The sequence below is a fragment of the Pangasianodon hypophthalmus genome, chromosome 10 (genome assembly GCF_027358585.1).
Source record: "Pangasianodon hypophthalmus isolate fPanHyp1 chromosome 10, fPanHyp1.pri, whole genome shotgun sequence".
Lineage (NCBI taxonomy): Eukaryota > Metazoa > Chordata > Actinopteri > Siluriformes > Pangasiidae > Pangasianodon > Pangasianodon hypophthalmus.
Window position 1 is genome coordinate 23,377,964 of NC_069719.1, and position 23,597 is coordinate 23,401,560.

General features: G+C 38.6%; 1 protein-coding gene across 2 annotated transcripts in view; it reads left to right on the forward strand.

The window, feature by feature from the left end:
* The first annotated feature begins 1,315 nt into the window (after nt 1–1,315).
* itsn2b (intersectin 2b) overlaps nt 1,316–23,597 on the forward strand; it is a 40,422-nt gene continuing 18,140 nt past the window's right edge. For both annotated transcript variants that reach the window (XR_008302553.1, XM_026926402.3), the window contains exons 1-18: nt 1,316–1,558; nt 9,093–9,178; nt 10,891–10,983; nt 11,219–11,282; nt 14,116–14,282; nt 14,879–15,076; nt 15,180–15,270; nt 15,505–15,647; nt 17,307–17,370; nt 17,469–17,606; nt 17,725–17,831; nt 18,789–19,051; nt 19,316–19,465; nt 19,647–19,787; nt 20,025–20,112; nt 20,508–20,647; nt 22,109–22,245; nt 22,366–23,138. Coding sequence is in view for 1 of the 2 variants with exons in the window: in XM_026926402.3 (XP_026782203.3) it covers nt 9,172–9,178; nt 10,891–10,983; nt 11,219–11,282; nt 14,116–14,282; nt 14,879–15,076; nt 15,180–15,270; nt 15,505–15,647; nt 17,307–17,370; nt 17,469–17,606; nt 17,725–17,831; nt 18,789–19,051; nt 19,316–19,465; nt 19,647–19,787; nt 20,025–20,112; nt 20,508–20,647; nt 22,109–22,245; nt 22,366–23,138 (2,764 nt within the window). In the remaining variant the exon portion in view is untranslated. The remainder of the gene's footprint in view (nt 1,559–9,092; nt 9,179–10,890; nt 10,984–11,218; nt 11,283–14,115; nt 14,283–14,878; nt 15,077–15,179; nt 15,271–15,504; nt 15,648–17,306; nt 17,371–17,468; nt 17,607–17,724; nt 17,832–18,788; nt 19,052–19,315; nt 19,466–19,646; nt 19,788–20,024; nt 20,113–20,507; nt 20,648–22,108; nt 22,246–22,365; nt 23,139–23,597) is intronic.

Genomic DNA, 23,597 nt, shown 5'->3' on the forward strand with positions numbered 1-23,597 from the left:
ACTGAATATTGGCATGGCTATGATTCGGCTTTAGGGACATGACCACAGTCCGAGTCATAGCCATGCTGATAATAAGTATAACAGTATGATTGCGAGTGCAATATTACTTTTATACGAGAGTTTTATTTATAAGAAATGAATATAGAGTAACAGACATTTTGGACACAATATGGCCAAATAATTTGTTTATTTTTGTTCCATGAATGCAAACAGATCAATCTGATTTGTGATTTGTACGTTCCTATTAAAGGTGCATCCAGTGAAACTGGCTTCCCTTCTTCCTTTTCATCTTCATCTGACAAGCTTTCATATTTTAAGTCAGAAGCTATATTCATGAAAAATCTATTGTTGAATGCTGATGATGTCGTTAACTCTACTGTAGTAACAGTATAGACTAACTATTGCTAGAATTGGACTTTTACATGAAAAAACACAGACAAGTTGAGGCATACAAACAGTGAAACATCCCAGTGCAGTTATACTAAATATAAACACTGTTGCCACTCATCCAATCAAATTGGTGGACCAGAACTAACTGTTGTATAATGCACAATGTTTACTATGGCAAGTATGCTTATTGTCATTTACTTGTTCAGGCTAATGTTACATAGCCTATGTTGTGCCCTTTAATAGGCCCCTTTCACAGAGCATGATAACATATTTCGAGTTGGGTTTAGCAATGTAAACATAGCAAGTGGTGCTGTGGAGTTTACATCATTTTTCAGCAAATCAACAGGTTAATGAGAAACTATGTCAACATATTTACTGTATTACCTGTTAATCTATCCACATGTGTGTTGAAAGTTTTCAGTGACAGAAATTATTTCACTGGTATTTAATTTATACTGGTATTTGATTTATACTGGTATATGAGCATTCTCTGCACCGCCTTTACAAGTTCTCTCCATTGTTGTCAGGTCTATATGCGTCCAAAGACATGGGGAATTGATATCAAATTTGTGTGATTGTGGAATGCTTTTTGTGCTGATATTTAAAAAATGGCTCATGTGTGCACACACAGTAATCATAACAATGGAAAACTTACTAGCCTAACATACTATCGAGATCACATTAGATTTATTATCACTAATAAAGTTTAAATAAAGATTTAAATAAAGATTTGGTTTAACTATGGTGATGAGGAAGTTGTTCTTGTGGCTTTGAAGGCAGAACATGAAGAGAAATTTGCTTTTAGAACGTAGCACAATTGTTTAGACGTTTTGGCCCTTCTTGCTTTCCACAGCAGATTGCCGTGCAGGGCAAGCGAACCTCATCGCTTTTAAAGCGTACTGCAAATGTCTAGAAGTTTTGGCCCTTCAGGCATTCCACACCGGATTGCAGCGAAGGGCCGCGAACCTCAGAGCCGTCAGCCATGTTGTATCTCTGACAGCACTTTCCGCAACAGGTTGTCAGCGTTTAAGGGGAAAAAAAATCTTAGGGTAGCTTTCAACAGTTTTGATCATCGCTACTTTATATGAGAGGACGTTGAAAGAAGATATTTACACCTCCATGGGATTACACACAGTCAAAAATATCCATTTCTCGTTCGTGGTGGAATGTAAGTAGCAGCAGCTGTGTTACTATGATCAAATGGCTAGCTTTAGGGATGTGTGTTATAATTGTTGGTATTTTTTGTTATCATTATAGTCCACGTTATCCTTTCAGATAACTGAAATGATTCCTAAATATTTGCTATAGGTATGCTGGGCGTTGGTAACACTGCAACCTAGATAAATTTCAACCAAGCAGCGTCAGTGTCCCAAAATTATAGTCGGGCCGTAAATGTAGCAAGCTAAATGAAGTAATTGACGGGGCCTTATGTCAGTTCAGTTTCTCATGAGCGAAGTTTGTTTTGAGTAAATCAAAATGAGCAAGGAGCGCCACAGGGGCTTGGAAGGTCTACGTGGATGCTTTAAGAAACCTGCTAGGCAAGTTGGAAACGGGTCTGGCTGGCTCGTGTGTGTGGCACTTCGGTGATGTCGTTCCTAGCAATTTCCACAAACAGACAGTGTCAGAATAATGACCAGTATCAGCCTATATACTGACGATTCTTAATCGTAAGTCTGTAATTAGATAGCATGTCCGGGTTTAGCATTTGCTTCCCTCCTGATGACCTGTTAAAGGTGCAATTATTCAATATTTTTCATTTCTCACTGTTATAAATAATGTGGAAGATTATGTAGAAATAATAAGAAAATAGTTTAAGAAGTTGTCTCAGAACAAGTGTATTACGTAGCTGAAAAAAAAATGCAGTTTGGAAACCTGCCTTCCGGTCCTGAATGTTTGTTTGTATTTGGACTGGCCTCTTGTCAGCCATTAGTCACGCCCCAACACCCCTTCACATCCTCATAAATCATTATAAGGAGAAGTCGCATGTTTATAGAGTTGTAAGTTGGCTTTCAAGCAGTTGAATGTCCGAAAGAGCTTGAAAGTGATGTCTTGACAGTCCTTGTTAATGTTAAGTTTAGTCAGCATGCTAACTCTAGTTGAACCACTGTAAGTTTTGGGGGCGGAGCTTGGTGTACATGGGTGGAAATAGGGGTGGGCTCAGTAAGTAAAAAAAAATTATTCAAATCTTATTCAGCTTCACTCATTTAATGATTATAGATCTATTTTTTCCAATTGTACCTAATTTTACCTATTTTTCCCATCTTCCCTAATGCACCTTTAAGTGGCATTGAGTCAGAACATCAGTTATATGGAGCTTACCTTTTTTTTTTTTTTTTTTTTAAACTAAAATCAGTGTCATACCTCTCATATTTCATTGATCTAATTTAAAGTATGCATTATTATATATAAAAAGAATTTTTAGATTCTTCATAATGTCTTCATAATTCTTCAAATTCTAGACACTGTTTTTCTGTTCTGACTTCTGGCTGAAATCACTGTACAAGCATGTTGGAAAACCCTGGCATGAGCCAAAATATAACACTTTGATTACGAATAAATGTGTTAAATCTGTTTTTTTTGTCTATAAATGGAATAGTATGGATAGGCCCCTTATTTCATTGCACTTCATTTTCATCTATTCATTATACAAACATTGAGCAGTAATTTGACTTTTTTATGAAGGTCGTTGCATTGAGTTGTGGTAGTAGTTGGGTGGTGTGGCCAGTTGGGTGGTATGGTGCCATATACTAATCATGGCACCAGTATATATATCCCTGTATAGTGCAAGGTTTTCTCTGTAATTTTTTTGTCTCTGTAACACTTTATCATCTGAATTTGATTACTGACTGACAATAACCACGCTTTGGAGTTGGGAGTATACAAGTGAAGCGCAATGAGGATGAGTGACATCACACGGTGTGCATTGTCACATGCAACTAGTGTGAATACCACAAGAGAAAGTCATGTTCTCTGTTTTCCTGGTTGTTCATTCTTTCTCTCTGTCACATCACATTGTGGGTGGATATGAAGTATGGACAAAATTTAAACCTGAAGTAGAGTTACAAGCTGTATACCAGATCAGCCATTATGCTACTAGTAGAATATGTAGTAGTTAGAGATATACATCACAACTGGAATCCCACGGGACCCAACAAATACGTTGTAGGTGTGGGGTTTTTTTCTCTTATGCAGGTGGGAGTGGACAGTCAGATATGTTTGACGGATAAAGGCAATGTTCATTAACATGGGCGCATATTTGGTGTATACATGGTGTTCATTCCTGGTCAGAATAATGGTGGTTTAAATTACTGTTTATTTTTGGGGAAATGGAACGAAGTTTGTGGGTAGGTGTAAACGCAGTAATAACTGCTGGAGCAGGTGGGATTGCTCAGAATTCCTTCAGGAGCGGGTGGGAGTAAGATTAAAAAAACAGTCCTGCATACTGTGCTGAGCACTGTAACCCATTAAATCTGTAGTAGCTAGAAGAAACTGAAGGGTGCGGTGGACTTCTTCAATGCTATCACCTGGAGTTCACTAGAGCCAGATTATAAAGTGGTGCAAGGAGTGTTCCTTCTGTTCTGTTCTTACTCATTGCTCTGTGTAATCAGAAATTAGATGAGCTATTAATCATTTGTGTTCCCTTACTGAGGCGTAATGAGTTTGATCATGCTGGAATATCAGGCTCTGGCAAACTGTCAGAGTTTGAAATAAAGTTTTTTAGAGATAGTCTCAATTGTTTCATAAAAAAAATAAGCAAAATGCAGAAAATCAAGTTTTTGGCAGCATTTTTAAGATCCAGCTTCCAAACTTTTTCCTCTTCGGGTAAACCACAAAAAGGGTGCATGATAATGTATTTTATGTAGAATTTTCTAGACATGCTACAATTTTTGGGTGACAGGCCATCTGCACTGATCAGGAATTGTTTTAATTCCTGTGTCATTTCTGCTTTGTTGCCTCATCATTCCTCTGTGGTTGCTCAGACACCCACGCTGTGGAACGTGAGGGTGGGATGTGGTTAGAAATGACATCACAGACTATTTTTGCTGTTCTTGGCTCCCACGTCATTAAAACAAAGTGGGTGAACTCAAATCAACCTGGCAATGGCTTTGTGTATTCAAATTCAGTTACAATTGATGTTTACTTTGTGTTTGTTCATCTCTGTTCTGAACAGAGACTTTTTTTAAAAAAATGCTTTTGTGGCAGCAGTATAATAAAGACAAACTAATCTAAACAATAGTGATTTTTTGCTTCGTTTCACCTTTTGAACCTCTGATTTTAGGCTGTACACTGTAGAACATCAGGCTTTGGATTTTAAATGGTCATATGCAAATAACATGTAAAAGCGCCAGACAGAAACAGGGTGGTTTTCAAATTCTTTGAAGACAGCAAAAAGTGGATTTGGACCTTTGCTTTTTTGGGGGGGCAATGCAGGCATGCTTTTAGTGTTACCTGACTATCACCAAAGACTTTAAGGTTTGTAGTCATTAATGAGTGCAAACCATAGGTTATGTGACTTGGACTGCTGTATAATATCTCCTGTGCATTAGCTGGATGTGTAACATGTCCAATATCAAGTAATCATTCTTTATGTCCCTGCTTTTAGTGATGTGAAATAATGTGAATTCTTTTTACTGGTACATTATATTTTAGATTAGCTTTTGGCTTTGAACTATTTTGTTTCCATGTGCTTATTGTGTACATGTGTAATAAAGTTAGTGTCCTAGTTATAATGTAGGGCTGGGTGATATGCCTAAAAACCATATTACATTATTTTTTACATATCATTTTGATATTTATAAATAATTATAAATACTATAAACATTTTAGCCTTGACTACATCTCAAAGACCTGAAACTAAAATAAAAAGTTTGGGCAGTGGAAAAAGGTTAAAACTATCCCAATTTGGTACCCCTGCTGGCTGTGTGCAGGCCGATTGAGTTCTTCCACACCAACCTTAGCAAACCATGTCTTCATAGACCTCGCTTTGTGCATGGGGCGTTGTCATGCTGGAAGTTTGGGCCTCTTAGTTTCACTGAAGGGAAATTGAAATGCTACAGCATACAAAGACATCCTATACAGGTCAGGTGTCCACAAACGTATAGCCATATAGTGTATATCCCAGACCTTGACATGTGCCATTGTTACGAGGTAATCAACTTTATTTGCTTCATCTGTGAGTGGTCATAATTTTTTTTTTGCTCATCTTTGTATTCAGAGAGGTCTCTAAATCTATAAAATGCCATTATATTAAAACTGGCACTAAGTAAAGAGGTACCTGTATACTGTGGTGTAAATTGTTGGCCTAGTTCAGAGAAATGCTGCAGTAATTTATGGAACTACATATACAGTCTGCTCTGAAAGTATTGGAAAGGCAATCTTTTTTTGTTATATACATTACATTTTATATACATACATTCTGTTATATACTGAAGACATTTAGGTTTGGAATTTCCGTTTTTATTTCTTGATATTTACATCTAAATATGTTAAACAACTTAGAACTTGTCACTTTTGGTGGCAGACAACCCAGTTTTTAGGTGAGCAAAAGTATTGGAACAGATAGTCTTTAAATTAAAGTAAACACTTAATATATTTGGTTGCATATCTCTTGTTTGCAATAACTGCATCAAGCTAGCAACCCGCTGACATCATCAAACTGTTGCATTCTTTTTTTGTGTTGCTTTTCCAGGCTACCCCAGCTCCTTTCATTTGTTGTTTGTTTTGGGTGGTTTCTCCCTTCAGTGTCCTCTTCAGGAGGTGAAATGCATGCTCAACCAGGTTAAGGTCTGGTGATTGACTTGGCCTGTCTAAAACCTTCCACTTTTTCCCCTGATGAGGTCCTTTGTTGTGTTGGCAGTGTGTTTTGGGTCATTGACTTGCCGCGTCATGAAGTTCCTTCCAATTAGACTGGGACAGCATTTCTCTGTAAATTGTTAGACAGAATGTTTGTATAGGCCTTTCCATCACTTTGGTTATTCTTGGTTCCAGCACTTTTGTGGCTCATCGCTGTATTTCTTTGCAAATTTCAATCTGGCCTTCCAGGACATTCCACATTGTTGTACTGGCTATCCCCAATGCTTGAGCAGTGGCTCTGATTGATTTTTCCCTCTTTAATGAGCTTCAAAATGGCTTGCTTTTCTCCCATAGACAACTCTCTGGTCTCTATGTTGGTTTATTCTTTTTAACAAAAAATGCAGTTTTCACAGGCAAGGGCTCAAACCAAAAGATATTCATTGTTTAAACAGTCAGTCTAACAGGACACACCTGGGCAACAAGAAACACCTGTCAGTCACATGTTTCAATATTTTCAATAACACTTGAAAAATGGGTGGGTTCAAACAAAAGATGCCCTGTAGTTGTTTAACACATCTAGATGTAAATATCTGGAAATGAAAGCTTAAATTCTGCTCTATCGTGTCATGTTCATCTTTTGATCTCAAACCCAAATGTCTTTAGTGTATAGCAAAAACAGCATAATGTCCTTGCCGTTCCACCACTTTCAAAGGGGACTGTACATTTACAAAACACTGCATATTTGTTGGTTTAGGTTGGCTAAAGTACCGGTCCCAAAACTGCATTTCTTCTATATAAGCTGAAACATCTGCATGGAAATATCTGCCTATTAGTGGTAATTAAGACAACTCTGGGGAGGGGCCAAGATGGAGATGTGAACTAAAGAGATATGAAACAGATTGCTATCATATTTTGTCCCAGCAAGTTTGTAGACGTCTGTCCTGTTGGGTAACATTCTGGTTCCTGTCACTGATCTGTTGTACTGCATTGCGCAACATTAACAACTGGTAAGAGATGGACTTATTGTTCTCCATCTGCAGCTTAACATATTTATTATTGTCTTGTGACCAGACCTGCCACTACTTACTCATTTTGTGTATAGCTCCAGATCACTCTCAACTGAACTGGGAGTATTGTAGTACTAAGCTTGGGATGATTAACAATAGTAACAGGAATCACTGATAGCCATGCTTGTAGGTGGAATCTATCAGGTTGGATGATTTAAATGCCTTTCAGAAAAAGTGGTGTCCGCAGCTTTAAGATTAAAAAAATAAAAAAATAAATTGTTTTACTTCATAATCTGTGTTTCCTTTTTGCCTATTTTGTGTCTTATCTGGTAATTTATGTTATCTGATTTCGGAGCAGAGCAACAGCCTATGTTTCACTGATGCATCTTTGCTTCTCTTGTCCATACTGCTGTACAGATAAAGCCCTCAGTGTCTTTGCTTGCAGAACGTGAACGAGGACTTAAATTACGAAAATGAAGCAACATGTTGTTTATTAGGGTGACAGCACTATACAAAAATTCAGTATCTCCACTGCTGTTCAACAGAACACGTGTACGAGTAGTTTATATAATGTTATTTCAATTTTATAATGAGCTCAATTACAGCTAATAACTCATTAGGTTTATGTTCAACTCAACTTAAGTTTGGCAAGCGTTCCTGACATTGTTAACAGATAATTAAGCCAAAAACTGATTAATTACTAATGGTAGTGACTAGCAGCTACAGCCAAATTGTAACAAGCTTCTGGCATTTTTTTCCCCCCACTGTAATGATGTACCACATGCCCACTTCTTTTCCCCCCTCAGAGCCACGGATGATACTGTCGTCAATTGGTGATAGTTAAGGGGAATGATAGGGCAATGGCATATTGCACACAATCCCACAAGCCTGACTAGTGTGAGTTAACACTCAAAATATATCAAAAGAGAAGTCTTTTTCTCAAAAATAAAACAGGAGTTGAGCCAATCAACATATTACTCTGTAATGATTTGTGCAGGTGATTTGAAATCTGATATTAACTGACACCGCCTGGAAGACCCGCCCTTTCACATGCTCTTGACTGAACTCGCGTGGGCTCCTTCACTTTGTCATCATAAATGGAGAATGTTTAGAGTTCATTAATGTGAAATAGAATCTATTATTATAGATTTGACTTGGCTAACATTAGACAGGTAGATATATTTGACATCAGTTGACTATGTTTTGTTAACTGGCACAAATGGCACTTTTGGTCTTCCTCCGAAAGAGAATAACGTTTTAAAATTTTGACATAAAAAGATTAAATAGGCCTACAACGAAGTGTCAAATCTAACACTACAAATGATCTCAGTGGTGATGATTTAAAAATATGCTGTTTTGTTTCTGTTCTGGCTCAGCAGATGTGTTCAAAAACAGCAGCAGAATAATAGTGAGAATGTCAGCCAAGTGGACAATAAATAACTAATTTGTAAAAGTATTCTACTGAAATGTACTGTTAAGGGTAGACAGCTCCCAACTGCAAAGCTGGTTATGTTATTATGATCTCCCCTACTCTTTTTAATCTAGAAATGGTGGGAGTGCTATTTATTTTTGTCTCTTCAGTTCTGGACAATTGTTCACTGCAATGGAAAATCACAAGCAGGGAAAAATTAATATCACAAGCCTAATGCCAGTAAATTTTAAAACTTTTTAAGAAAAGTTATAACATAATTATGCCTTGCCGTGTTTTTCTTGTTCTGTATGTCCTTTGTCCATTTTTTTCCATGTTTTCTCATCCTCTCTGATTGCAAGATGGAGTTATAGAACCCATTTGTCAGGATTTATAACCAGTGGATGCTTCTCTCTCTCTCTCTCTCTTTCTGTGTGTGTGTGTGTGTGTGTGTGTGTGTGTGTGTGTGTGTGTGTCCATTCATGCATATTTAGAGTCAAGATGCCTGAGGTAGCAAGTTGAGGCGAGGACCAGGACTACTTTTCCTGTTTCCCCACACCCCCACCTGCAACCATGAATGGTAAAACTATGGCTTTGTACCTGTATGTCTGTGTGTTCATAAGTTATAAATGAGCTGCATTCTAAAGATTCTAATGGACATACATAGATGACTTTTGCATCACACTGCCAGATGAATCTATACACCATTACTTACCTCACTACAGCATACTGCTATAACCCCATCCACTGCACTGCTCTCACGCAGTCAGCAGTGAATAGCTGACTATAAATATAAATTTTGATTATGCTGACAGAGCACTTTTAACAGGTGATAGCTTTAATAGCATGTTGTTTTACAATTTCTTACAAAACCTTGGTTAAAATTTTTAATGTAAACTCTTTTTAAAGTAATGGTGAATTGCTTCCATTTTTGTAACGGCTAAATGCTTACTGACATCCAGCATCCCACAAGTACTGAGTGCCAATGCCAATTTTAAACATGGCTGCAAGCAGCAATTAAGGGGGGCTAAACACTTTTTGCCCACACCCCTTAGTGATAGAAGAAGACCAGAATCCTCTGGGACGGTTACTTTGAAGGAAATGTATTAAATCTGAAGGAAAAAGGTCAAGTAGGTCCTGAGATATTGCCTCACTTACCCCTGATTTTGGTAGCCCTCCCAAGTTGCAAATGATGTCAAGTTTTGTTTCTTAAGATCAGTTCGTGTTGCTAAATATTATGTGACAAGTTTAATGTCAATATATAAAAGGTTGGTTAAAATCTTTAATGTAAACTCTTTTTAAAGTAATGGTGAATTGCTTCCGTTCATGCTCTCACTTCGTGTTTGACGACTTAGCCAGTTATGGATGAAACATCACAGATATTGAAAATCTGAGAAACTTTTTTTGGACTGATCTCACAGTGCTGTAAGAGAAAAAGCAAAAAAAAAAAAACAAAAACAAAAAAAACACAAACAAACAGTTTTTATTGAATTTCAAGATGGCCAACTTCCTGTTTGACAGATAAATTCATTACATGTCAGAATCCTTGATACCTTGGAATCAAGAGGAAGAAGAATCGTGATTAAGCAGGTTAAGCAAGAAAGAAAGGCTGACTTTCTAAAAGTTACAAGCAATTTTACAAATTTGTTAATTAGCACCACATAGAGGTGAATTTAGACAAAGCTTTTTGGAGATTTTTTGGTTAGAACAGATTTGGTTAGAACACATCACACTGTTGCTGAGATATGTCTTCACTTCCTGTGTGGTAGCTTTGCCATCAAATTTGTTTGCATTATGGACAAACCTTCCCATATATCAAAAATCAAAGAAGCAACTTTTTTGGAATAGATTCATGATGCTGTGATTAAAATTTCATTAAAAAAAAGCATACAAGGTGTTCTGTGGGCTGCCATAGAGTCCCATAGGAAGCATTATAACAATAAGAAAACATACAGTCACTAAAGGATGCCTCCTCACCTTTGGTGCTTGGCCCCCTAAAAACATCCCTTAACTGACGTGAAATTATATACTTTTGACAGTGCCTTTTGCAAACTTGCTGATGATAAACAATATTAACATATTGATGATTCCACAGAATACCGCAAAAACACCTAGGTATTTACATCATGTACATGTGTATCATATGGTACAGTGATGAAAACTGAAAACTCAAGCATTTGCATGAAAAACAGATTTGTTTGCATTAATTGTACTGCATTGGATTGACATGCATTTTTACTGAACAAGTTTTCTTTTTCTCTTTATTTTCTCCCTTGTATTCATTATACTTAGGTGGCCGCAGTATATGGGCTATAAGTCCAGAGGAAAGGGATAAACATGATCAGAAATTTGATACCCTCTCCCCAGTCCAGGGTTTTGTGACTGGTATGTACTCCAGAGGGTTGTATTCTTCATTTATTTAAAGATTTATTGCTATAAATATCTAGCTCTCTTTGGGTCTCATTTATACAAAGGGGTGTATGTTTATATGTATGTAGTAGAAAGGTTAAAAGTTAAGTGTTCTCAGGATGTGTTCCTTGCTGTTGTTGAATGCTTTACGTCTGTCCACCTTTCTTTTTTTTCTTTTTTTTTTTTTTTTTTTTTGCTTTTTTGTACTTAGGGGAAAAGGCACGGAGTTTCTTTCTGCAGTCAGGCCTCCCTTCCTCTGTGCTGGCTGAGATCTGGTGAGTACTCTGTGCTGAACAAAAATCTTTTTTTTTTTTTTAAAAGTTTATTTTCATGTTATGATGTATAGCTTGTAATAGGCATTAAAATTAGTGAATTTTGTCTGTGTTTGTGTTTGCCTCTTATGTAAGCAAATCAATTAGCAAAACTAGTCATCTACATGAAAATTCTTGGGTGATATCAGTATTCTGGAACAAAAAAAATCTCGAGACACTTTTGTAACAAGCTTCACGGACGGGTAAGGAGGAGGCGGGAACCGAGTGAACAACAAACATAAAGTTTAAGAATAAACAGAACTCCAAACGTAGCACAAACATAAAACACGCATGCGTCTCTCTCTCCCTCAGGAGTTTCCAGCCGCTCTTTTAGTACTCTCTCCCACTGATTAGACAACTCAGTGCCAGGCGTGCATCATCACTGCCTTGCCCTGCCCTCCTCCTCGTCACACTCCTGTGTGGCCAGATTCAGGCTTCCTGCCTGACGTACACCCCCTCCTCCCCTTTCGGGAGGAGCGCTGCTGCCCTCTCGGCTACGTCCTTCGGCCCAGCCGGCCCCTTATCCTGGGAGCGAAAGGAGAGACGAGAGGAGGAAGATGGGGGAGAGCGAAGGAGCGAGCAGGAGAGACAGAGCAAGACGGAGAGAGAGAAAAGAAAAAACTAGTTCCCCAGTCCCCAGACACGCTGTCACCTGGTCCTTGGCCAGCCAGGAAGCGATCCCCACGATGCCAGGTGCTGGCACTGGACCTCCTGGCAGACGGCTACGGCTAATCCCGTTTTCAGGCGGAAAGCAGCCACACCTCCGCCCCCAGGCGGACGGCAGACGCTCCTCCCTTTTCAGGGGGACCGCAGCCGCACATCCGCCTCCTGGCGGACGGCTACTGCTCCCTCCCTTTTTCAGGCTGACGGCAATGACTCCTCCGTCCTACATCACATGGAATCTAGTAATGCTCCAATGTGAAAATCAGTGGCTAATATTGATAAATAATGTTAAAAATTACAGGTTAAAAACCACTACTGTTTGCTTGGTGTTCTGATTCCCTCATTTTTGGTTTTAAGTGTGTTACACATTTATTTTTTATGAAATATCTTCACATTCCTCCAACTGGAAGGGATATTTATTTATTTATTTGATGTATTTGAAAATTTATTCATTTTGAAAGCCAATGATACGAAAATGAAAAAAAAAATGGATAGAAAAAAGAATAATCAGCTTAAGATTCTTTGTTGTTTCATCCCTTGGCCATTGGCAATGAGAATCACCTTGATACCTCCTTATGCAGGTGTGCATGCATGCCATCACCTTCCAACTGAGTGGTGTAGTGATGTATGATGAAGAATTTCCAATAAATACCACTTTCTATCAGCCATCTTTCCTCTTTTTTTCTTTTCGCCTTGTACCCATGTCGGACCACATGTACACAGTGTGGAGCTAGCCACTTATTAATTTGTGACTGCAGAAGGCAGAACACGTATCCTGTGTTCCAAAGCTGGTATAGGCTCTTTTCAACCACTTCTGCTGTGTTTCTGTGTATTGACAAATGTCCCATAGTCAACGCTATACAGAGTGGTTAGTCAAAGAGCCATGCTGCAAGAATTGCGCTCATGCAGCCAGTGTCTTTATTCCTTGTCCCCAGACACCAGGTACGTGCTCATTGCTTCAGCATCAATTGTTGATCACTGACGGCATCGCCAAGCAGTCAGTGCAGAGGATATCCAAGTCAGACACAGTGTTTTCGATGATCAATGATTAATGTTCCTTTAGTGAGCACAACATGCCATGCCAACATGATGTGCTTGGCTGGCAGATTCAAATTTGAGAGTCAAATTTGGCCCGAGTCTCGCAGCATAAGTAGCTTGCTAGTCAAAAATGGCCACGTTTGGCAACAGCTGAAAAGCACGTAAAAAGGCAGTCTAAATTAGTGATCTGGTGACGGTAAGTGACTCAAGAGCGGAGACTGTACAACTCTGAAGCTTGTCCTTTTCAGCAGACCCCTGCTAATAGCCCAATGACCAATCATGTTTGTTGCTATATCTATAGCTGCATCCAGGTGATTCTTCCAGGCTGATAATGAATTAGCAATGTAACCCGCCATGTTCAACTCCAGTCTCAACAGTAGAAGGGGTTGGGTTGCTAGCTTGTAGGGTCGCTCATAAACTAATCATGGCAGCCAGAATAAAAATGGTGGTGAACAGAGTAGGATTTGATTGTGCAATGCAAACCACAATACTATATGCTCTTTTGGGCGCAATTCACTACGCCTGCTGTTCATGCCTGTGTCACATTGATGGTGGTTTAAACACCTGTTGAAACACTATGCCCAGATGTGTGCTGCCAAAATGCTGAATGCAGACGCACTGGAGAGAACTTCCTTTATTGCATTACTAGTGTTCTAATACTGATGTAACATAAATCCTGCTCCAGCAGTGCAATAATATATATAAAATGAGGATTTGTTACTGGCCACTGCTCTAAAATGTGTATGCATTCAAGATGCATTTTTGCCAGATGTAAAAATGGTGTATGCTCTTTTTATTCTTTTTTTTTTTTTTTCCAAAAAAACTAGAACAAAGTAGGTAGTGTGTTTTTTCCAGTATTAATTGTTTTTCTATCAAGGTCTACTGATCAGACTGGACATTTTGAATTAAAGTACTATTTTACAAGAATTTTACCACACACATTTTTTTCTCTAATGAAGTTTGAGCTGATCTCCCACTTAGATTTATGTATAATTTGGTCACTAACTGGTAGAGAGTACGCACCTTCACTCGCAGTTTCGCTCAGAAGCTTCTTTCCAGTAAGGTTCTGACTGTGTACTGTGTGTCCCTGGTGCAGGGCTCTGGCTGACATGAACAAGGATGGGAAAATGGACCGTTTGGAGTTCTCTGTTGCCATGAAACTGATTAAGATGAAGCTGCAAGGTCAGAATCTTCCTTCAGCTCTGCCTATCATCATGAAACAGCCACCAGTACCTGCTCCTACCATGCCACTAACACCACTTGGTAAGCTGCCAATGTATCCACGAATTACCCTCCTTATTTTGAGCAAGATACATTTTAACTTTATCATAAGTTTCTGCTTATTAGGAATAGAGAAGTTTTAAATAGTTTTAAGTTTTGATTTTATATCGATTTCGGTTCTGTTATGGTCAAGGTGGTAGTGGAATCAAGATGGCATACTAGCTGTTGCACTGAACCACAGTGTATAACAGACAGGTTTCACTGAAGGAGGGCTTAAAAGTGACCAAAATATTTAAAATATTTTCACTGAAAGCTATAGTTATCAAACTTGGAAGGGCATAACAGACAAATATTCAATTGCGTAGGCATTATTTTTACCAAATCGGACTGCCTTTCATTTAATGGGTATGAAAGTTTTTGCAAGTATGCTGTAATCCATGTGTTTCTGAAAGACTCGTACCCTGCATGCTAATATGAATAACAGTGACTGAATGGCAGTAGATACCATGTAGCATAATGTCATTTCTTTTTCATAAGAATTTTTCTTAGTAAGTCTATGATAATTCAACCATTGTCTGTTCTCATATTGTCTTCATATTGGCTATTAATTGAACTTTTGGAATGGAATGTTTCTCGAGGGATGGGATCCACGCAAAACATACCCATGGTGCCCACTATGCCTGTTCTTACCCCCATGCCGCTGCCCTCCATAAGTCCTATGCAGGGCATGACTCCCATGATGCACACTGGACTGACCATGCCAATAATTAGCGCTCCTCCTCTGGCCAATGGACCTGTGGGAATACTCCAGCCCACTCCTGTTTCGCTTACTAATGGTAGGTCATAATTTAAACCACCACAGTGCAGTTAGTAATACCTGGTTGCATGTTTAAGCGTTTTAGGTACTGAATTTTTTTTAAAATTTGTATGTGTTCATAGCTCTCCCACTGAACAGTTACTTCACTTCCTCTCCATTGGGTTTTTCTTCCACTCCCAAGACATCAGCTCTCCTGGACCTGGGTTCAAGCAGGTGAGACGATCTAACAGTGTAGGTGTATACACAGTGGCCTGTGATGGACTTGTGTGTGTGTGTGTGTGTGTGTGTGTGTGTGTGTGTTCTGACCATGTAAGTTAGAGCAAAACAAAACAAAGATGGGCTGTGCATTGGATTGATGGGACTGTTAGGCCATGGGTTGATTTTTAGCAAAATTGTATTTTGTGAAATGAATATGCTTACTTAAACACACAATGTACTCTCTCCCAGCTCCAACTCTTCTTCCACAACATCTTTAGCTAGCAGCTCTCCTCAGAGTGGCCCTGTGGACTGGGCTGTGCCACAGGCATCCCGGCTTAAATACAGACAGCAGTTCAACAGCCTAGATAGGCAGATGATTGGCTATCTGTCAGGTATGATAATAAACTACTTTACATAAAAGTTGTGCTGAGATTTCATCATATTAAGGCCTCATACTGCAAGTCTGTATGGAAGTATTTTCCAGAAAATTTCAAAAGCAATTGCAAATTGTATTTGCAGCCAAGGTTTCTATTTGTGCACGCATAAATTGTGACATAATTCAAATACAAATCGCATATTACTATTTGCATTTTGATTTACACGCATGTACAATGTCTTCCAAACTTCAAACAGAAAAGCAAAGTCTATTTGCAATTATCCCGTGTCTTACCCTGTCATAAACACCTGCAAAATGTGTCACAGTGCTTAATGTATTTTATGTTTCCTTTTTGTACTCTAATAGATTTACCCATGTAAAGAAATTTAAAGCAAGGATGACTTAAAAATGAAAGGTTTTCTGCATAAAAACTACTATAAAGAGCAGTAAACAGCAATAAACGAAACAAAGTCAATATCTGGCATGACAACCAGATATTTAAAATTGCGCCAGTAGTAGAGCTGCCACAATACCTGATTAGCTGACAGATACTTGTGCTTAAATTATCATTTAATCAAAAGCAATCATGTTTCCATTTTGTTTTATTCATCCTCCATTATCTTGAGTCCTCTCCACAACTGCATGCAGGAGTATTTATAATCACATGTGAACATTAAACATGCTGTAACATAGTAAAAGTACACTTCTCTTTACTAATTTATTGGGACTTTTCTTGCTTCTTGCACCTTGCTTTTTGCCATGAAGCGGAATTGTCTTCCTCATGGTTTGTCGTCATTCCAATTTTGCTGGGCATTATCGCCACCTTGTGGGGTGTCATTTGCCGAATACTTGATTACGTGAAAATTTCAAAATCTGAGGATTTTTTTTATATATATATAAATAATTGAGTACTCATGACAGCCCTAATCAATAGTTTCATGTACACATCACACACCTTTATTAGATTATTGGCTGATTATTGACAAGACACCTGTTTTAGAAAGTACTATAGTTCTTTCGGAGACTTTGATTGTCACACTTGCGTCTTTTTTTTGGCAGGGTAATCCCTGTCAGCCAAAATTCAAGTTTTTGTAACATTTAATTTCTGTTGGAAAAGAATTGTTTGGAAATCTACACTGTTTTTACTGACCCAATAATTTAGAAGTCATTAAATAATCATCTTTTATTCTAAAATGAGATGCAGAAGTAAAGGAGAACTGCCAACTAATGTATATATACTCATAATGCACTTCTGCAGAACAGTTGAATGAACTCTCTAGCTTACATTCCTCACGTGAAAGCTGCAGAATTGCATGTTTTGCAGTACCATGTTCAAATGTGAACATATTTCACACTCATTCCTCATATTCGAGGCAATTGCTTTGTTCATATTTCTTTTCTTCTGAAGAGGTGAGAAAAAAAGATTAAATAATTGCTTTGACTAACATGAGGAATATGGCCTAGTTTCACTCTGATTAGTTTTGTTGATGCAACAAAAGTAAGTTTAAAGATATAGGTAAAGTTTAAACATGAGCTTTCACTTGTGGGTAAGTAGATGGTTCTGAAACTCTTAAGCTTATTTTAGGTCAGTTTCTGTTTAGACACTATGCAAACACATAGTCAGATTTGTGTGTAGATATTACAATTTTAATTCCTTGCAACTTCAAATTTGTAGGCCCTCAAGTGAGGAACGCAATGGCTTCAACATCATTAAGTCAAACCCAGCTAGCCACTATTTGGTTGGTACCTCTTCAGTTCATGTTTGCATTAAACATTCTGTGTTTTCCATCACAAGAGTGGAATTATAATTTATATTGTTGTTTATGGGGGTTTATAGGAACCTGGCAGATGTAGATAAGGATGGTAAACTAAAGGCAGACGAGTTTATTCTGGCCATGCACCTGGTCGATATGGCCAAGGAAGGACAGGCTCTGCCTCTTGCTCTTCCTGTGGACCTTGTACCCCCATCACTCAGGTGCAGCAAAAATTCGGCTGGTCATGACAGATAAGCCCCAATTTCTATTCAGTTTACTAAAAGAGTTAAGAGTTTTGGCCTTAAGAGTTAATCATTTGTTTATTAATCTTGCTCTTAGGGGGACCGTTGGCGATTCACTGAATGGATCCACCAGTTCATCCATCTATGCATCCTTGTCTGAGGAGTTTACTGACGCTGATCCGCCACAGAAATCCAAGAATAACTGTAAGGCTGCTCACCACACCCAACACCTGCTCTGTACAAAACACCTCTGTGACTCAGTGCTACACTCCTCCTAGTTTCTACATATTTACTTACATAACAGTTGCAGAACACTCACAGTTGTGATAAGGAATTACTCTCACACAATGAGGGGTGTTGGCTCAAGGCAATCTGGGGCCTAGAGTTCCCAGGAGCTAAATTTTACAGGTTAGCTTAAAATTTATTGATACATTCTTTCATTCATCTTTAGTAACCACTTTATCCTGGTCAGGGTCGGTGCCTGCTGAGCCACTGTGCTCCTGACTAACTAAAAATAATATACAACAAAACCACAAAATACAATATTCTTGCTGTATTTTGCAGTATATCCCTATTATCTAAACACATGGGCGATGTTTCAGCCTACTGTAACAGCGCTCAATCTGGCATTGATTAAAATCCAAACTTTGTGAATGAGTTGTAAATGAGTAGAAATCTTATTAGTTTAATAAAATTTATGAAAATATTAATATTATATAAATATTATTATTAAATAGTTTTTTAAAAGTTTATATTAATTATTTAAGCTGTTCAGGTTCATGATTAATTCGTCTTGTGCCAGGGCTATCTCTGATTTTCCGTTTTGATGCTTATCATGTGACAGATGGTATGGAAAATTCTATATCTTGGCACTGTGTCATACTGCTACTTACTTTTGGGTCGTGTGGTGCTGCTTCTTTGGCCTTCAATATCCTATGTCTTTATTAAACTGAAAATACAGCTAGCACTTGGCACAGACAATGTTCAGCCACCACCAGATGGTGTGATCATAGAAATGTCCAAGGACATAGCAAGGTGTAAGCATAGCATTAATTAGCTGCAATAATAATTATGTTGATGAAATCCTCATAAGCATAGTAAGGTAAATGTGTGTGTGGGGGGTGTGTATGGTTTGTGTGGCTTCCATGCATATGCATACAGTGACATTTGAGGACAAGTTCAAGAAAAACCTGGAGCGTGGAAATGCAGAGCTGGAGAAACGGCGCCTGGCTTTGCAGGAGCAACAGCGACGTGAGGAGGAGAGGAGAGCACAAAAGGCCCGTGAGGAGCAAGAGAGAAAAGAGAGGGAGGCACGTGAGTTGGAGCTGAGGAGGAAGAGAGAAGAGGAGCAGAGACTGGAGCGACAGAGGGAGCTAGAAAGGCTGAGGGAGGAGGAGAGGCTCAGAGAGCTAGAGAGGAAAGAGGTGACTGATTTTATCTGAAGACTTGTGTAACAGACTGTAACAGATAAGCCATCAGTGTATACTGGCTGTGAAAAAAAAGTTGCATATAGAAAAATAGAAACAACAAGTCAATATAACTCTTCCTGAGCGTTCTTTGGTAGAAGCTGAAATCACTGGGATATTCAGCATTTTCAGAACAAAACTTTTAAAGTCTTCACAGCAGGACTCACTTGTTCTTACTCAGGTTTTTTCTAATGTTTATTAATATTTTAAATATCCTCCCAGGCAGCTAAGAAGGAGCTAGAGCGACAGCGCCAGTTGGAGTTGGAGAAGAAGAAAAAGCAGGACCTCCAGAACCAGAAGAGTCATGAGCAAGAGGTCGTCATTCACTTGAAGTCAAAGAAGAGGAATCTGGAGTTGGAGCTTGAAGCTGTGGTGAGGCTACATTCACTTTATTGCCATTGTTGTTTAGTAATCCATCTAACCAATGGAGTTGGAAGTGCAAAGCTACAGAATATGTACACAAGTTTTAAACTAAAGGGAAAATACACATTATTCAGCTCTTTGTTTGTCAGCTGATTTTATTAACTTACTTCCCATCATGCTCTTATTTTAGGGCAACAAGCATAAAGAAATCTCTGAAAAACTGAGAGATGCCCAGGCCAAGAAGAAAGTCCAGAAAATTGAAGTGGATCGTATCAACCAGAAGAGAGATGGCCAAATAATAGAAATCAACTCATTGCAGCAGCAGTTTGAGGTTTGGCCATAGTATCTATATCTACCTATTATACATTTTTACACTTCCTGATAGTAAACAAACAAGACCTTAAAAATACTGACCACAGACCTGAATTTAACCCACTGTGCACTGCTGTTTTTTTTTTTGTTTTTTTTTTGTCATTTTGGACAAGATTACTAGAAATAACTTCAGAGGATTGTTTCTTTTGAGAAAGCCGAAAGACACAATTAACACGAAGTGAGTGTGTGTGTTTAGGAGTTGCAGAGGAAAGTGGTCCTGTTGGCTCCAGAGCAGCAGAAGATGAACGAGATGCTTCGAAACGTGAACCTGAACAGCATGCCAGGTAAGACATGCTTTTTTTTCTTCTTACTTACAAAACTTCCATTAACTATGATTGTATTTCTGCAAAGGTTCTACAGTTAAAAAAAAAATCAAATGTATTGGGATGCTATATTGTATGTCATTACGATACAGGCTTGTCCATGAACATTTGAGTAACAGTAGAGAGTGTCTGAAACATTGTTATTAGGATCTTTTAAAATTCACTCTTGAAAACACCCTTATATTCTGAGCATGAATTAGTTCTTTGTGTTGGTTGTGTTGCCTCAGATAAAATATTCTTAATCCTATGTTAACAGGGGTAAAGATGTAAAATATATATATATATAAAAAAAAAATCAGAGCACAGTGCCTGGAGTCTGATCCGTGCCTGACTGATTTTTTTTTTTTTCTCCCTAGCTTCCACAATGACCACTTTACAGAAGAGTGTTACAGATAAGGACCTCAGCTGTAGAAAGCTGAAAGAACAGCTTGATGCTTTAGAGAAAGAGATGGCAGCAAAACTGGGTGATATGGATCAGTATAAAAAGGACATACAGGTAAACCCTTTATGCCACCTGAACTAGTCTTTCATAAAAAACATCATTTAGACAAGCTAGTAGTAATGTAGTTTTTATGAGGTTATTGAATTAAGTTGCTGCAGAGCAGTTCACACCCCTTTCAGTAGTTTTTGTACTAGACTTAACATTCACATTTTTCCTCTGTGATTCCCTTATTTTTGAAAGTATAGATGACAATGCTAATAACCTGCTTTGCTTTTGTCCCCATGTCTAACTAGATGTAGAGCTTGTCTGTCTGTGTGTTTGTCTGCCTTCCTGTCTGTCTCTACTTGGCTTTTGCTGCAGTTTGAAGAAATGGATGACTGTATGCTTAAGGGCCTGTTCTCTTTACTGAGCTGTCTTCATAACCTCTTCTTCCTCCTGAAGGTTGTCTATCTCTGTCCTTCCTTTTCTCTTTATTTGACCTGGATTGGTTTGGTGCTCTTAGTGTCATTCCTTCTGCCTTCAGTGCATTACTGTATTTGGGCTTTACTTTATTTAGGACCTGAAGTCAGTTTGCTAAATTAATGAGTAGGCGATCTTAAAATGGGATTAAAATGCTGCACTTTCCAGTGTTGTTTATAAACATAGGTGGAGTTGCAAACCCCTGGCTTAAAGTATCTCAGTATTCATTTAGTTTCATGGCCATAGGGGCCTGGAGGTAAAGTTCAACATTTCAGTTCATTTAAACCTAAATTGTGGAAATTGTTCAGATTTTAACAGCAGTGCTATACTTTCTTAGTGCTTACTATAGCATACTAGTGACATGGGTATGTGAGAAAGCAAAAATGGTGGAAATGATGTAAAGGTCATGGGACAGACACCTAGTGTGTATATGTACCACGCTGTCCACAGGAAACCTTTGGGAGATGACAAATGCTAATGTGACCAAAATACAAAAATGGCCCGTGATAGCGTGGACTACAAACTCCCTTTGGCCAACAAAATGATGGCATTTAAGAGAGAATAGTGATGGGACGTAAAGCCATGGAAAAGAAAAATTTAAATCTTTTAATAATTTAAAACACACCAAAAACCATACACGTCTTTCTCAACTTTCACCCCAAAAATGTTTTATTTATTTATTTATGTATTTATTTTTTTTACATCTTTTTGTAATTGTAAGTAAGTTAAAATCCAGAAAATTATTACTGGCATTACGGAAAGTGGACAGTTTTTTGGAGGTGGTCAGACATAATTAAAAGTGGATTTATGAGCTCTGACTGAGATCATAAGTAGAGTTTTACTCTGAGTTTTACTTGTTAAGATATTTGCTAATTGAGGTAAATATTTTGAGTAGTTCTACTTTAGGTAAATTCTATTCTAAGGTAAATGTTAACAAACTGAGTATATTAAATCTTTATTTATGGTCTGTAGTGTTCAGATCTGTATGTGTGTTTTATAGAACAATTTACAAAATGAGTGTTTGGACACTGTGTGAACTCTAGCTTTGTGTTATAGGACCTCAGAGAGAGCCAGAGAGATCAGCAGTCTGCACTAGACAAATTGCGTAGTCTCAAAGAAGACAAACTCAGAGAGCTCAAGAGACGCAAAGAGGAAGAATTGGAGAAGAAGAGAAGGGAGGAGGAAGAACAACGGTGAGTGACTAAAGCGTGCACACAGTAGTCTACGTTGTTTGTTTCTTCAAAGCCCAGCATATGAGGCCAAAAGATTACATACACCTAGGCTAATGACTTTAAAACTGAATTTTTTTACAGGCGCATCAAACAGGAGAAGGAGCGTCAGTGGCAAGAGAAACTGCGGCGCGATGAGGAGGAGAGACAGAGGAAACTCCAGGAGGAACGAGAGGCCAAACTCCGAGAGGAGGAGGAGAGAGAGAGGCAGGCTCGTCTACAGGCTGCCAAAGAACAAGCAGAAAGAGAGCGCAGGGCATATGAGGAGGAGGAGAGGAGGCGGAAGGAAGAGGAGGAAAGGAAAAGGAGGGAGGAGGATGAGAGGAGAGAGCAGGAGAGGAGGAGGCGTGAGGAGGAGGATCGCAAGAGGCGAGAAGAGGAGAGGAAGAAATTAGAGGAAGAAAGGAGGAAACTGGAGGAGGAAAGGAGGAAGCTGGAAGAGGAGAGGCGGAGGCAGGAGGAGGAAAGGCGGAGGCAGGAGGAGGTAAGGCGGAGACAGGAGGAGGAGAGGCGGGAAGAGGAGAAGAGGAGACAGGAAGAAGAGAAGAAGCGTGAGGAGCGCAGGAGGGCAGAGGAGGAGCGACGAGAAGAGGAGAGAAGGAAGGAACGAGAAGAAGAGGAGAGGAGGCGACAGCGAGCACAGGAGGCAGCCATCAGGGATGCAGAGGAGCGGAAGAGGAAAGATGAGGAGGAAGACCGGAGGAGACGAGATGAGGAAAGAAAGAAACAAGATGAAGAACGGAGGAGAAAACAGCAAGAAGAGCAGGCTGCTGCTGCAAGGCTGAAAGAAGAAAAGCAAAATAATTCAAAATCAGACATTGTTGCTGCACTTCTCAGAGGATTGGAGGAGAGGAAAGGTAAAGAAACATCCAACGACTGGTCACTAAAGTGTATATCACCTACTACAACATGAATGTCTGTGCTTTTGTCAGCAATCATTTATTTATTTTTTAAATCCAAGAGTAGCTAGAGTAAAATAATGCAAGATTTGTTTATGTAGGGATGAGTATTGTGATAAAATTATCATATGATACTTGAAAACCTTTTTGTGATGCATCATATGTATGGTAATATTCAGAAAGCTTGACATCTATGAACAAGGTGTTTAACAAGACCAGGGAAAAAAAATACATACAAAAATAGATTTTAATGTCCAATCAGTTACTTATATTAAACTTGTTGGACTTGACCTACTGTTATACTTTCTGTACTTTCTTGAAATATTGATATCATCACTATATTTCCCAGCTTAGTTCCAAATTATATTTCCCATGTACATGTTGATCTCTAGCCTAATGTTACTGCATATAACAACA